Below are 13,713 nucleotides of genomic sequence, written 5' to 3'. Positions count from 1 at the left end.
TTTTTCGGAGAATGCAACAACGATAGAAACCTCTCTTTGTTCTCAAATGACGTCATCATTGGTTTTATTCAAACAGATACTTTAAGCTTTAACGTTTTATTTTATATAATCTGTGTAACTATGACTCAAATTTCAGTAATGCTTATGATCTTGTTGATAATCACAAAACATTTTATTCAAATTTCAAATGAAAGCATGAAGGTGGTTAAGACTTGAACAAGTTTAAGACTTATCTATAAATACGGTGCTTAATAACTTGATATGTTTTTACAGAGATACTGTACTTAGATCGTAGAAATTATATATTAAATGAATGCCTGAATTTAATAGAAGAATGAAAGGACTACCATGATGTTAACCTTTTTTTGTTTACAAAATTGAGGAAACAGGTCTATATTCCTTAACCACAGCGGTAAATAAAAAATAATAATTACATACTTAAATGGGTTGTAACTAAAAAAATAATAATTAAAATTGCACTTTATTTTTTTTAATCATTGCCTACTGAGATTTTTTTATTGCTTAGTTTGGTAGACTAGCTTACAGACCACGAATATCCACCTTAAGACATGGGTTTTAAGTCTCAATTTTACAGTACAACGACCGATATGCCATAGTGCTTTACGTCAGAAATATTTTTTTCGGTATGGTGGCACCTAAATATGCGGTGTCATTATACGCCCAACCACCAGGGTGCTTAGTATGAGTTTTTAACCTTTCTTTGTGCCTCTCAAATTTGTATGGAGTTGGAACAGCGCCCCTAGCGGCAGACGTAGGGAAGCTCTTCCAACTCCATACAAATTTGAGTTAACTTTTACGCGATCGAGAAGTATAAAAACTTGCAATAAGCACACCGCATTACTGAAAATGAGTGACGAATAACGTAATCTCGTTGATAAAATGTGTAGCTTGCTAAAGCAAATCCGCCAACGTTAGCTTGTTTTTTTTAAGCTATAGCATAGCTTCTATCGCGGGCCTTGAGCGCGGCGACTGAATCAAGAAATTCCGTAACGAAAATAACCTGACACCTCCACTACGCCTACTATGTAGCTCGCGTTCAACACATTCACACGTTGCGCTGGTGTAGTGTTTGTGAATAAGCGCGTGGCGTGACGTAGCACTGCATGCGCATCATGAAAAGTCTGCCCATCTCTCTCTCACGCGGTCTAGCTTATGAGTGTGAAGGGGACAGTTAGTTAATGTTTTTCTTTTGTTAATGTTTATAAATATAGCGAGGTCTTAATTTATTATTGTTTTAATATTAAATTATTACTGTCTAATTGTTTACTTTACTGCGGCACTCGGGGCCACACGTCTTTTTTTTTTCAAAGAAAATAATGAACTTTAAAAGAACACGTACACGTTTTTATCGTCTCGAATCATTTCACGTTAGCACACAATTCCCGTCGCGATATAATATTTATGAAATGAAGCACTGCCGACGTCTGAGGTCGATGAACCAATTCATTTTTCAATGACACTCTCCTTTCGCTTTGGCTCGATATTTTTACATTGTTTAAGTTACAAGTGATTTTATGAAGGAAAATTTGCTTCCAGCCGCCTTTGAGTTTATTGTTAGTCTTAAACATGTGGCTTCAGATTTATGTGGCTTTGAGAATTGAGCCAAAAGAGTCAATTTGGCAAACGGCAAGATTGGTTGCCACGGTTTGGTATTTGATTAAGAAGACATAGAAACTTAGGCTGAAATTTAGATAGATAATGAATAAAACATAGATATTCACCTTGGAATGTGTTGTGTGATGTGTAGTAACAGATAAAGTTAAGGTAATAGGTTTTTTTTTATTGCTTAGTTGGGTGGACGAGCACACAGCCCACCTGGGGTTAAGTGGTTACTGGAGCCTATAGACATCTACAACGTAAATGCGCCACCCACCTTGAGATATAAGTTCTAAGATCTCAGTATAGTTACAACGGCTGCCCCACCCTTCAAACCGAAACGCATTACTGCTTCACGGCAGAAATAGGCGGGGTGGTGGTACCTACACGCGCGGACTCACAAGAGGTCCTACCACCAGTGATTACGCAAACTATAATTTTGCGGGTTTAATTTTTATTACACGATGTTATTCCTTCACCGTGGAAGTCAATCGTGAACATTTGTTGAGTACGTATTTCATTAGAAAAGTTGGTACCCGCCAGTGAGAATCGAACATCGTTACAGTGTTTTACCACCAGTAAAATTAGGACCTTCCTAATTATATTTTTGCATCTTCAACTGTCTTCTGAAGTTCGTTCGTGCCCTAAACGTGTGCTTATATCCTTTTCGATCTGTTGACCCTTTGAAAAACGTTTATCCCTTACTTTTTAGTACCTTTTTTATCAATATCAGGATAACTATTATCCCATTTAGTGAGCTTTTATCCCTGTAGTCTTAGATGAGAATCTACCCTTAATCGAATCTGGTTACGGCAAACACGGTAACGATTAAATAATGAGGACCTATTTTTTTTTATTCCTAAAGTGGGTAGGCGAACTCCCGACCTACATAACGTTAGTAGGTACCGGAGCCCATAGACATCAACAACATGGACTCCGACACCTGTATTGATACGCGTTCTAGGTCTCCATTTTACAGTAGAAAATTCTGCCACGCTCTTCACAGCGAAACGCGTTACTTATGCATCAAGCATTTTTATGAAGCCTAATGTATTTTTATCATTTTCTTAAACCCCCATTAAGACTGTTCTATTAGTTATTTATTAAGACTTAGTTAAAATAGCACTCTATTTAAAAAAACACTTTTTTTTTTTCAATCCTTTATGTGTGGCTTTCATGGCCAGTTTTATGGTGACTGGTTATTAATCCAAAGACCAAATGAGATCGCTCTCGTTGTCCAGCGATATCATGAATATCTCTGGGTTAAGATGGTATCTGTTATAGTCAAATGCATTGAACATGAAGTATTTTCACAAGTGATCATATCCGCAGCCAGTGAATGGCATTAGTGACTCATTCATCCTCTTCTAATTATCGCGTTCAAGAGAAACCGGTAAACGTGATTTGCGCCCGGATCTACCAATGAGAGCTGATAAAAGCATTCAGATCGGAAATTCTTTTGTGCCTACCGGTGGCTAATGAAATGGAATGCTTTGCTCGAGCCGGCAATGGGGAAGTTAGTGTAAATAAATAGCTCCCATTGTTATTTTGTATACGGCCGATATGTTAAACGCAGGTCTTTAAAATAAAATCTTGTTTTACATATAATATACAGGATAAAAGCGGACAGTTTTCAAAATCAGTCGATCTTACACCAAGTATAATATTTTTTTCGGTAGATTCGTATTTGGTAGCCGTAGTCTGATGATTGAATATGTCACAATAGAATTGTGAAGATACGCCTTGTTGATCTTATCGATCACACACTAGGCTCGTGGTGAGCTAATATACGCGTCTTTTCTTATTAAAATGCTGCAAATTGTGGATTGGATGGGAGATCACCTACCAGCCATAGCGTAGCTGAAATAGCCCCTTAGGCTATGAAAGAATAGGTAGAGAAAAAAGAAATATGTGACGATCAAGAGATATACCAGCGGCTTCCAGCCAGTGACCAGTTATCAGTTATAATCACGGTTAAGATACGTACAGATCAATCTATTTAGCCACTTTCGTCTGTGAACGAGGCCAACCATTCACTAGACGCACGAAAACAATAATGTGAATATAATTCCGCTCATTTTCTAATAACGATCTTTTTTGTTACAGAATTCTCATTAATTGACGCAGAAAACCATCTATTGAAGAGCCCGATATAAGTGCACGGTGATGAGTTTAGAAAGGCCACACAAAAATGGACCTGAAGAAACAAACATCACGCTGGACCGGTTATAGAAAAGCACAATGGCCGATCGAGAATCACACTATAATTTTAATGTACATACTACTTTTTGCTGCTCGATTTAACTGTCAAGATTTAAGTATAGATGAAGAAACCAAAAATAATACTGTAGATATAAATAAAAGCGATTGCCATAGTACTGAATCTAGTAATATTAATGTTTTAGTCAGTGATAAAGCGCCTAGTACTTTACAAGATTTTATCAGAAGTTTAGAAAATGTAACAGAGAAAGAGGCCCTTTTAAATAAAACTATGGGATACGTAGAGAATTTAATAGATAACGTATTAAATTATGAACGAATCAAAATAATTGATGGAGTTGAAATCAAAATTAAAAACGATACTAAAGTAGTAGACAAAGAGAGAAAAGAAAATAATGATATTGAAGAAGCGAGAGGCTTATTCAGTAAATATACTTACGAATACAGACTTTATCAAAAGATCAAGAGCTTTATAGATACGCACGTGCTTTCGATAAGCTTACCAAAAGCCGCTAAGTTTATGGGCTTCAGATGTAAGTATAATAATATGTTTTACTGTTATTATTTGTCGTAAAAAAATCATAAATTTTCTTTTGTGGCTTTAATCTTAGCTAGAACGTCACAAAGACGAAATCGGCTTGACAAAGTAGTTCTCAGGCACTTCAGACTCATTGTCCAAATTGTTTTATGTCTGTCTGAAACAGATTAACGGACTTATTAAGAAAATCTAAATCGAATCCTTTAGATTTGAGAAAGATGAATACGCAGATAGTGAATGAAAGCGTAATTTGCAAATGTTTTATTTATCAATAGTGATAAGCTATACGTGCTTCAGGGATCCACCACAAATTTATGATTAAATAAAACAAGTTACATTTCCTTGTTATGAAGGGTTGCTTCTGTTACTCTCTAATCTATAAACTACCAATTGATTTATAAGCCCATTGACATATCAATCAGTCAGCGGATTTACCGATTTACTTATCAAAGCAGATATACTCGGCGTTACCCCAATGATGTTCTTTTACCATTTTTAAAAATTTATAAATTTAACGTGGGTGGAAATGTGATAAACAAAGTAGAACACGTCTAATAATATCCAAAGATATCCTGCTCGAATTACAACCTAAAGATACAAGTAGCCGAAGCAAGTAACTTGACCACGCTTGATGTGTTTAGCTTTGTTTTAAAACTAACTACCTCTTTAAGGTCTTAAACTCTACTTCTTCTTCTTCTGACTTACGACAACCATTTAACTTCACATTTCGTAATGTCCATGGAGCAGTAGTTTTGCAATCTAAACTCTAATACCAACCCATGCCGATCCATTTTTGCAAAAACCCTACCATCATATTGAAACTAATAACGGTTACCATGATTTCAGCCTTCGGCTTAAACAAGTTTTTCCTGCCGCTGCTGATCGGAGGGCAGGTGTTAATAAAGACGATTCTGTTCGCGATGTTCCTGCCAAGTATACTCGGTAGCTTCGGGAAGATATTAGGAAAAGGTGAGATGCAATTCAGTCGTACTTCGCAAGCTTTTTTTCCGTGGACTGGTGTATGGCCTACGACTCATCTTTTCTTTTTTATCTTATCTTTTTTATCTTATCTTCTTATAACTTAGCTTGGTGTACGAGCTCACAGCCCACCTGGTGTCAAGTGGTTACTGGAGCCCATAGACATCTACAACATAAATGCGCCACCCACCTTGAGATAAGTTCTAAGGTCTCAGTATAGTTATAACGGCTGCCCCACCCTTCAAACCGAAACGCATTACTGCTTCACGGCAGAAATAAGCAGGGTGGTAGTACCTAACCGCTCGGTCTCACAAGAAGTCCTACCACCAATTAATTGAAGTAACTTAAGTATCACGCCTCAGTCATATACCTGTTAAAATTCTTGATTTGTTCATTACAACCCCGAAAATCTTGATGAGATATAAGTCTCGAGAAAATCTCGTTCAGTCTTCAATACGTGTTTATAAATTATGCCAAAGGAAATAAAATTTAAATATACTAATCGGAATTCCGGAGACGGATATTAGCCACAAATAAACCTAGCTTGTATTTCTATTCAGCCGGAGTTACAGACTTCAAGTTATACTGCATCATCTCACAAATACGCTAAAGCTCTCAGTATTCAAACAGCCTTTGCAAGATATACTGACAACACAACTTGCTACTCTTCGCTAAGAAGCTTATTGTATATAAATCGAAGCTCGTTATAACGTGAAGTAGTTCAAAAGCTTTGCATTCCAAGGAATGTGTTTAATATAGTTAGTGAAAGCTCTCCTTGATGAGTGTTTTCACTTATAGCTTGCGTGTTATTATGTGTAACTTATTCAAAGGAAATCATTACTTTTATTTTTATTTTAGTATCTACTGAGGCTTTTATAAGTTTATTTGTAAATTATTTTTAATTCTAATTTTGATGAATTAAGATGTTACTGGAGCCCATAGACATCTACAACGTAAATGCGCCACCCGCCTTGAGATATAAGCTCTGAGGTCTCAAGTATAATTACAACGGCTGCCCCACCCTTCAAACCGAAACGCATTACTGCTTCACGGCAGAAGTAGGCGGGGTGGTGGTACCTACCCATGCGGACTGACAAAACGTCCTACCACCAGTTATATTTTTTCTTGTATATTATTAACCATCCATATTTGAGTTCTCTCCTTCTAATTATATCATGCTACTCGCCTACCCACGTCCTGCTATTTACGGCTACACTCCAATTACGCCTAATTTTGTACAGAGGGTTTCCATCTTCTAATGTCAAAAATAAGCCTTATTTGTATTCTATTAATATAAAATGCGTGTACCATTGTATACGCTTGTATGATAATAGTTATAAAATATATACGCTCCGATACTTAGATAAACTAAATGTATACAAAGACAGACAAAAACAGCGACATTTATACTGATCATTCGTAAATGATCTTTAAAAATCCATTTAAGCTTATAGGTATAACTAGTTTTTTTTTGTTTTATGCCGACTGTATATACTTACTGATTGAGTAAAGCTCCAGGTCATCATGGAGATCCACGTTCCTTAGGAACCATGGTGCCCCGACGGCCATCCTGCAAAAACGGGATTGATTGACTTGAAGGAGTTTCAAGTTGGTGCGGGCCGCGTGAGCGAACACTACACTTGCATAGGTCATGACGGGGCGTATGCAAGTTTTGTAGAGTATCACCTTATTATGAAAGATCACTAGATTGATAGCTAACAATTTTAAGTCAAAGACGTTGAACAAAAAACTAGGTTAAAATCAAAGACTTTTAAAGCAGGGACACGACATATTGTTCTATACGTACAATTGCTTATATAAATAGCATCCATTTTGAAGGCACACACAAACATATATTTGTCTCGTTCTTACTCAGCACTGTAACTCACAGGAAAACAATATAACAGTATTTCAGTGCGTACATAAAATGAAACATGAATATACGTAAATGCCTAATGAGGCCGAAAATCAGCCATGTTTAGCGCACCAAATGTCATTGTCAGTCAGTGCAGTGGTCTGTCTGTTAAAATAATGACAGAGAAAATCAAAATGTTTAATATGTTTCGATAATTTTCAGGCATCTCTCACCTGTCAGCGACTTCCAGTCAAGCCAGCTATCCCCCGGCTAACATGGATGACACTAACGCATACAACAACGACAACAAAGACTTCATGGGATATGAGACTAACCCAACTGGCACTTATGCGTACCCCCAAGACTATGCCACAGAAGGAAACGACATGGAACCGGGCAACATTGACATGTCAAGGTAAAATATTAATACGTAATGTCACCTTCAATAAACTTATTAAAGTACTCATTGAAATCACTAATCCGTGACCACGAAAACCCTAAAGTATTTTTGAGACATCGAAAAAAAATAAAGAAAGTAATACAAGCGAAATTAAGCCGTAAAAGTATTATTAATTATGTCCATGACTAAATCAAATGATTTAATATAAAAACGACTAGATGATGACCGAGCTTTGCTCGTTCTTTTTTCTTTTTGATAACGCCATCTTGTTGTGTCTTTAAAGCGGTTAGTTGCCCTCAATTAAGAAAAATAGTATTACTATTCGCCAATAGATGTCGCGAAGAGTTGATTACTAAAAACACGAATAAAACAACATTTTCTGAAAATAAATCGTAGCTAGATCGATTTATCGCCCCCGTAATCCCCTGTATACTAAATTTTATGAAAATCGTTGGAGCCGTTTCCGAGATTCAGATTATATATATACAAGAATTGCTCGTTTAAAGGTATAAGATATAAATAAATGATTGGGAATAAATCACGCACGGTCATCCAGCCCAAAATTAAGATTCCCTTGTGTTATGGGTACCAGAGATTGACTTACATACTTGAGATAAAAATAAAGAAAGAAGCCTTTATTAACAATCTTAATTCATAATTAGGTACATGTACTTTTTCACGATTGATTTCCACGGTGAAGGAATAACATCGTGTAATAAAAATCAAACCCGCAAAATTATAATTTGCGTAATTACTGGTGGTAGGATCTCTTATGAGTCCGCACGGGTAGGTACCACTACCCTGCCTATTTCTGCCGTAAAGCAGTAATGCGTTTCGGTTTGAAGGGCGGGGCAGCCGTTGCACTGTGGGACCTTAGAACTCATGTCTCAAGGTGAGTGGCGGCATTTGCGTTGTAGATGTCTATGGGCTCCAGTAACCGCTTAACATCAGGTGGACCGTGAACTCATCCACCTATCTAAGCAAAAAAAACCTTGTTCAGTGTGGTATACTGCTCACGTTTCAGACCTTCTTAAAAAGTTTTTAATTAGTGTTTTTAGCACGGTATATGTAACCTATGACATTTGCGGTCATAAGACGTAAATAAACAAGCTCATTCTTGTTCTTATTTGATTTTACATGTGAAATGTGTCTTTTATATAAGTAATTTACACGAAATTGTATCGTGACTGTATATACGGCATTAACCTTGTTAGCGTACCAGCGTAAACGAATAAAATACAAGATCAAAAGCCTCCCGCGAAATATTCCGAAAACGTTACGCGCCGAAAGCGCAAATCGAATTTTCCGTTGGAACAAAACACATAGCCAATTCGCGATATTCATATCGTGCGGTTGTGCTTTGACGATGCCAATTCTCTCGTTTCACGATTCGTTCTCAATCTATGTTTCTTGGAACGTTTCGAATTGAATGATACAAGGCCGTAAAGCCGTATGTGCGAGTGGGAGTGATAACTTCCGTAGGCAGTAATGGTTTGTTAAAAAAATAATCACATACGACTTTATTTATTTATTTTTATTTTTTTATTTATTATTAACATAGAAGTAGAAACACAATCATAATGTGCATCTGTACTTGAACTTTTTTTTTATTGCTTAGGTGTGTGGACGAGCTCACAGCCCACCTGGTGTTAAGTGGTGACTGGAGCCCATAGACATTCACAACGTAAATGCGCCACCCACCTTGAGATATAAGTTCTAAGGTCTCAGTATAGTTACAACGGCTGCCCCACCGTTCAAACCGAAACGCATTACTGCTTCACGGCAGAAATAGGCAGGGCGGTGGTACCCACCCGCGCGGACTCACAAGAGGTCCTACTACCACCAGTAAATTACTTTACTGTAGGCAGCGGCTTGGTTCTGCCCCTGGCATTGCTGATGTCCATGAGCGATGTTAACCACTGATCATTAGATGGGCCGTATGCTCATCTGCCTGCGTGGGCAAAAAAAACTTCTACATCATCATCACCATCATAAGCACATAGAATATTCCAGAACTGGCCATAAGTTAAAGAATAACATCATGCAACAAAAATTGATTGCCCAAAATTTACAAATGTTCATAAAGTTTTCTGAGCTCACACAGATAGGCACCTCAATCCTGTCGATTCGCATAGCCAAAAACACAAATATGTGATCGAATGATTTCCCTGATCAGAAAACAATATGTGCTTAAATCGGTCAAATAAAAAAAACACGTGTGGCACTCGGGGCCTGCCGCGGTAAAGCTATTGCATAGCATTTTTTATCCACTTATGCAATTATATTTGGCCAATAATTATTTAATATTAAAACAATAATAAAATAAGACCTCGCTATATTTATACACACTAACAAAAGCAAAACATTAACTGTCCCCTTCTCACTCATATAAACTAGAGCGCGCGAGAGAGAGATGGGCAAACTTTTCATGATGCGCATGCAGTACGACGTCACGCCGCGCGCTTATTCACAAACACTACACAAGCGTTACGTGTGAATGTGTTGAACGCGAGCTACACGGTAGGCGAAGTGGGGGGTGTTAGGTTTTATTTTCGTTACGGAATTTCTGGAATCGGTCACCGCGTTCAAAGCCCGCGATAAAAGCTATGCAATAGCTTAAAAACCAATAAAATACGCTTTCTATTAAGCAACCTACACGATCGCTTTTGTTCTTCACCAAAAATAATCAGAACGGTATTACCCACACAAAATTATTATCGTCTCTTTCAGATACGGCGCAGGTGGACCCAAAGTAACCTACCTACCAAGCAAGAACAGCTACTACAAAAACCAGATGTCCACTGCAAATAACTACAAGGTAAAAATAACATAAAAGCGGAAAACAAACTTAAACAATCAGTGCAATAGTTTTAAATGCCCGCAATGTATAAAAATCGGTAGTCGCGTCTATGTTGCGCTATCTCGAATGTCGCGGGTCAACGACCGGCTGCAACCTTTGTCTTCCTATGCGTACCCACGTTTATATTCATATGATCTTATTCTTTTAACGAATTTATAAACTCATTATTAATGAGATCGTAAAATGATAAATATCTATATTTAGCTGACCAAAGGAATCTGGTGTCATATGTAATTACAATGATTCTTATTTTTTTAGATCTTCCAAAAAATACCGGCGTCCTCCATGATCCTGAGCAACTATGACCCTTTCTACTCACCACTGCTTTCAAGGCTCGACGGGATCTTTGCAAGGCTCGGTAAGAACTTTATTAGCCAAATGATTTCAAAGTTGACTTTAAGTTTGGTACTTAGCAGGGTCAATAGGTACAACAATGCGAATGCCGATACCTGCCTTGAGATATGAATTTGAAATTCGAATTGGAATATGCGAAAGCTTCGCCACAAATATATGCATGGTGTTGTTGATACTAACTAACTTTACGAAAGTAGTCCCGAAAATTAACAAATTAAAGAGCGGACAGTTAGCGTGGTATGGACATGTGATGCGTAGAGAGAAGGTGCATGTATGGAAATGGTAGTGCAAGGTAAAAGAGGAAGAGGTCGACTGAAGAAGACATGGATGGAGTGTGTGAATGACGATATGAGAGAGAGAGAGGAAGAGGAGTGAGTGTTGAGATGACGGCTGATAGAAGAGAATGGAATAGGAAAATTCGCTGTGCCGCCCCACCACTCGTGGGATAAGGTGGAGATAAAGAAGAAATTGTTGATACTAACACATCGAACTCAATACAATTTATTGAGAAGGTGATGTCATTACCCATTAACACTAATACGTGACAGCAATTTCCACCACCTTTCAAAGACACAGAACAAGCCAAATGTAATGAAACTATAGAATGAAATACAATTAATTCTATTTGAGGTTTACCAATATTAACCTCAAGCTGAGACCTTATATACTGAGACTTTAGAACTCATACCTCAAGGTGGGCGGCGACATTTACGTTGCAGATGTCTATGTGCTCCAATACCCCCTAATACCAGGTGGGCTGTGAGATCGTCCACCTATCTTTGCAATAAAAAATAAATAAATAAAACTGCACATGGAAAGGCTAACTAGAAAATTAATCTCTAAGCAAACGTCTTTCATTTTCAGGATTAGCACCATCAGAGAGTGCAGTCACAGATAGCCCACAAATGGGAGGGCAAAGTCTGAGTGACATGAAGCTGGAAGCTTGCAGGGAACAGCTTATTTGCCTCATGTACGCGAATCCTGCGAAATACGCGCCCTACAGCAACCTGGTATCAGCCCAGTTGAGCAGGTTGGTAATGTTCTGGTTTACAACTGATGAGGCTTAATTTAAATACCAGTGTGCTTAGTGCGAGTTTTTTAACGTTATCGATAGCGTAAAAGTGAACTAAAGTTGGAACGTTTGCCTACATTCGCCGCTAGGGGCGCCGTTACGCCACCATACAAATGTGAGTTAACTTTTACGCTAACGAGAACGTTAAAAAACTCGCACCAAGGACACAGCTCATTAGGTAGGTTAGCTGCTGTGTCAATGAAGACTTTTATGCTAACTTAGAAGAAGATACAAAAATAATTTGAGTATGTAGCTCATGTCCAGTGGTACGTGAGTTCATAAGTTAATTATCTAATAGATATACGAGCTTACTGACCCTTTTCCCATGCCATGAAAGATATGTAAATAATCGATGTTTTATATTCCGATTGGAACATCAGAATGCAAATGAGTAGAACAATTGTCGACCTTATTGCTTAGTAAGGGCATTCTCTCTTTTAGTAAGGGACTGCTAGGGTATGGGGCGGACTTGTTTCGTACAAAAGTAATGTTGACATTGCTATGTTATGGGCGATAGGCTGGATGGTGTTATGCAAAAACGAACAACTAAAATCCCCTATAGTTTCTTTTCCTTTTTTTTATTGCTTAGATAGGCGGACGAGCTCACAGCCCACCTGGTGCTAAGTGGTTACTGGAGCTCATAGACATCTACAACGTAAATGCGCCACCCGCCTTGAGATAAGTTTTAAGGTCTCAGTATAGTTACAACAGCTGCCTCACCCTTCAAACCGAAACGCATTACTGCTTCACGGCAGAAATAGGCAGGGTGCTCGTACCTACCCGCGCGGACTCACAAGAAGTCCTACCACCAGTAAAGACTTGACATTTAACAGTAAAGACTAAAGACAGTTCCTTCTACAAATCCTTGTTTTATTTGCCGCAGAGAGTTGAACGAGCTTCGCCGCCCGGTTTCCGACAACCCAGAGATCCTTAGGTTCTTCAAATACATGAGAGCAGCGAGGCGAGGACAAGAGGGAGTGGACTGCGTGACTCTCCATCCTGGCTGTTCAACCAGCACTCCAACGCACACCATGATAGCTGCGTATCACGATATTAACAAGCTAGTGACTGCTAGGAAATTGAGGCTTTGAATTCTAGATAACAAAGTAAATAAAAACTTCATAGTGTGAGCAGGTGAATGGTAGATTCCACTCTAGTTGAAGAAGAAAGCTAAAACAGCGTAAGTGCTGTCATAATATCGAAGACGAGGAACTTAATTGAATATTCATAAAAATATAATATCGCATCCGTACCTGTTCACATTAGTAAATATGTTTTGCAAAGAAACAATAACTTTTTCTTCTATTGCTTTTTGGAACAATTCAATGTGTAGAGTTTAACGTTTTGTGGCAACAAAAAAACGATTGTAGGCTAGTTAATTTATTGGTTAATTTAATTGAGTATGTCATTGTGAGAATGTAATTTATTGTATGTCCGATTCTATAAGTGTTTTCATGTATATGTATGCCCTTTGTATTTAATATAAACTGTCTCTTCTATTTTTAGGTTTTATTTATTATTATTTAATCTTTAATGCGTGCATTTATTCCGTTCTATTGGTAATGTGTTATTTATATGAGAATATCTTCAATACTTTTTTTTTGTAATTAAGTAATATATTTATTTCATAGTCATAAATAGTGAATGTAAACATAATAATAACAAGTTAGAAAATAAAAATGTTTTAATTCATTTTAGGTTACGGTATCCAAATGAAGGGATAAGAAATGATTTATGTTATATAATTATCACTCGACTATCTGGTACACTACCATCCCAGTTGGGTACTGTTGACATTGTAAAGGGCATAATCAGATGG

General features: G+C 37.6%; 1 protein-coding gene across 1 annotated transcript in view; it reads left to right on the top strand.

Moving 5' to 3' along the window:
* Positions 1-13,134, top strand: part of Osi24 (Protein) — a 51,182-nt gene extending 38,048 nt beyond the window's left edge. The window contains exons 2-8 of the mRNA XM_028187784.2: positions 3,724-4,370; positions 5,222-5,344; positions 7,431-7,623; positions 10,339-10,426; positions 10,727-10,826; positions 11,687-11,852; positions 12,778-13,134. Coding sequence (XP_028043585.2) covers positions 3,809-4,370; positions 5,222-5,344; positions 7,431-7,623; positions 10,339-10,426; positions 10,727-10,826; positions 11,687-11,852; positions 12,778-12,985 — 1,440 coding nt within the window. The 5' untranslated portion in view covers positions 3,724-3,808 and the 3' untranslated portion in view covers positions 12,986-13,134. The remainder of the gene's footprint in view (positions 1-3,723; positions 4,371-5,221; positions 5,345-7,430; positions 7,624-10,338; positions 10,427-10,726; positions 10,827-11,686; positions 11,853-12,777) is intronic.
* Positions 13,135-13,713: the final 579 nt, after the last annotated feature.

Source organism: Bombyx mandarina, chromosome 26 (genome assembly GCF_030267445.1).
Source record: "Bombyx mandarina strain Sakado chromosome 26, ASM3026744v2".
NCBI lineage: Eukaryota > Metazoa > Arthropoda > Insecta > Lepidoptera > Bombycidae > Bombyx > Bombyx mandarina.
Note: the sequence above shows the minus strand (reverse complement) of the source record. Positions and strands in the feature narration are given on the sequence as shown.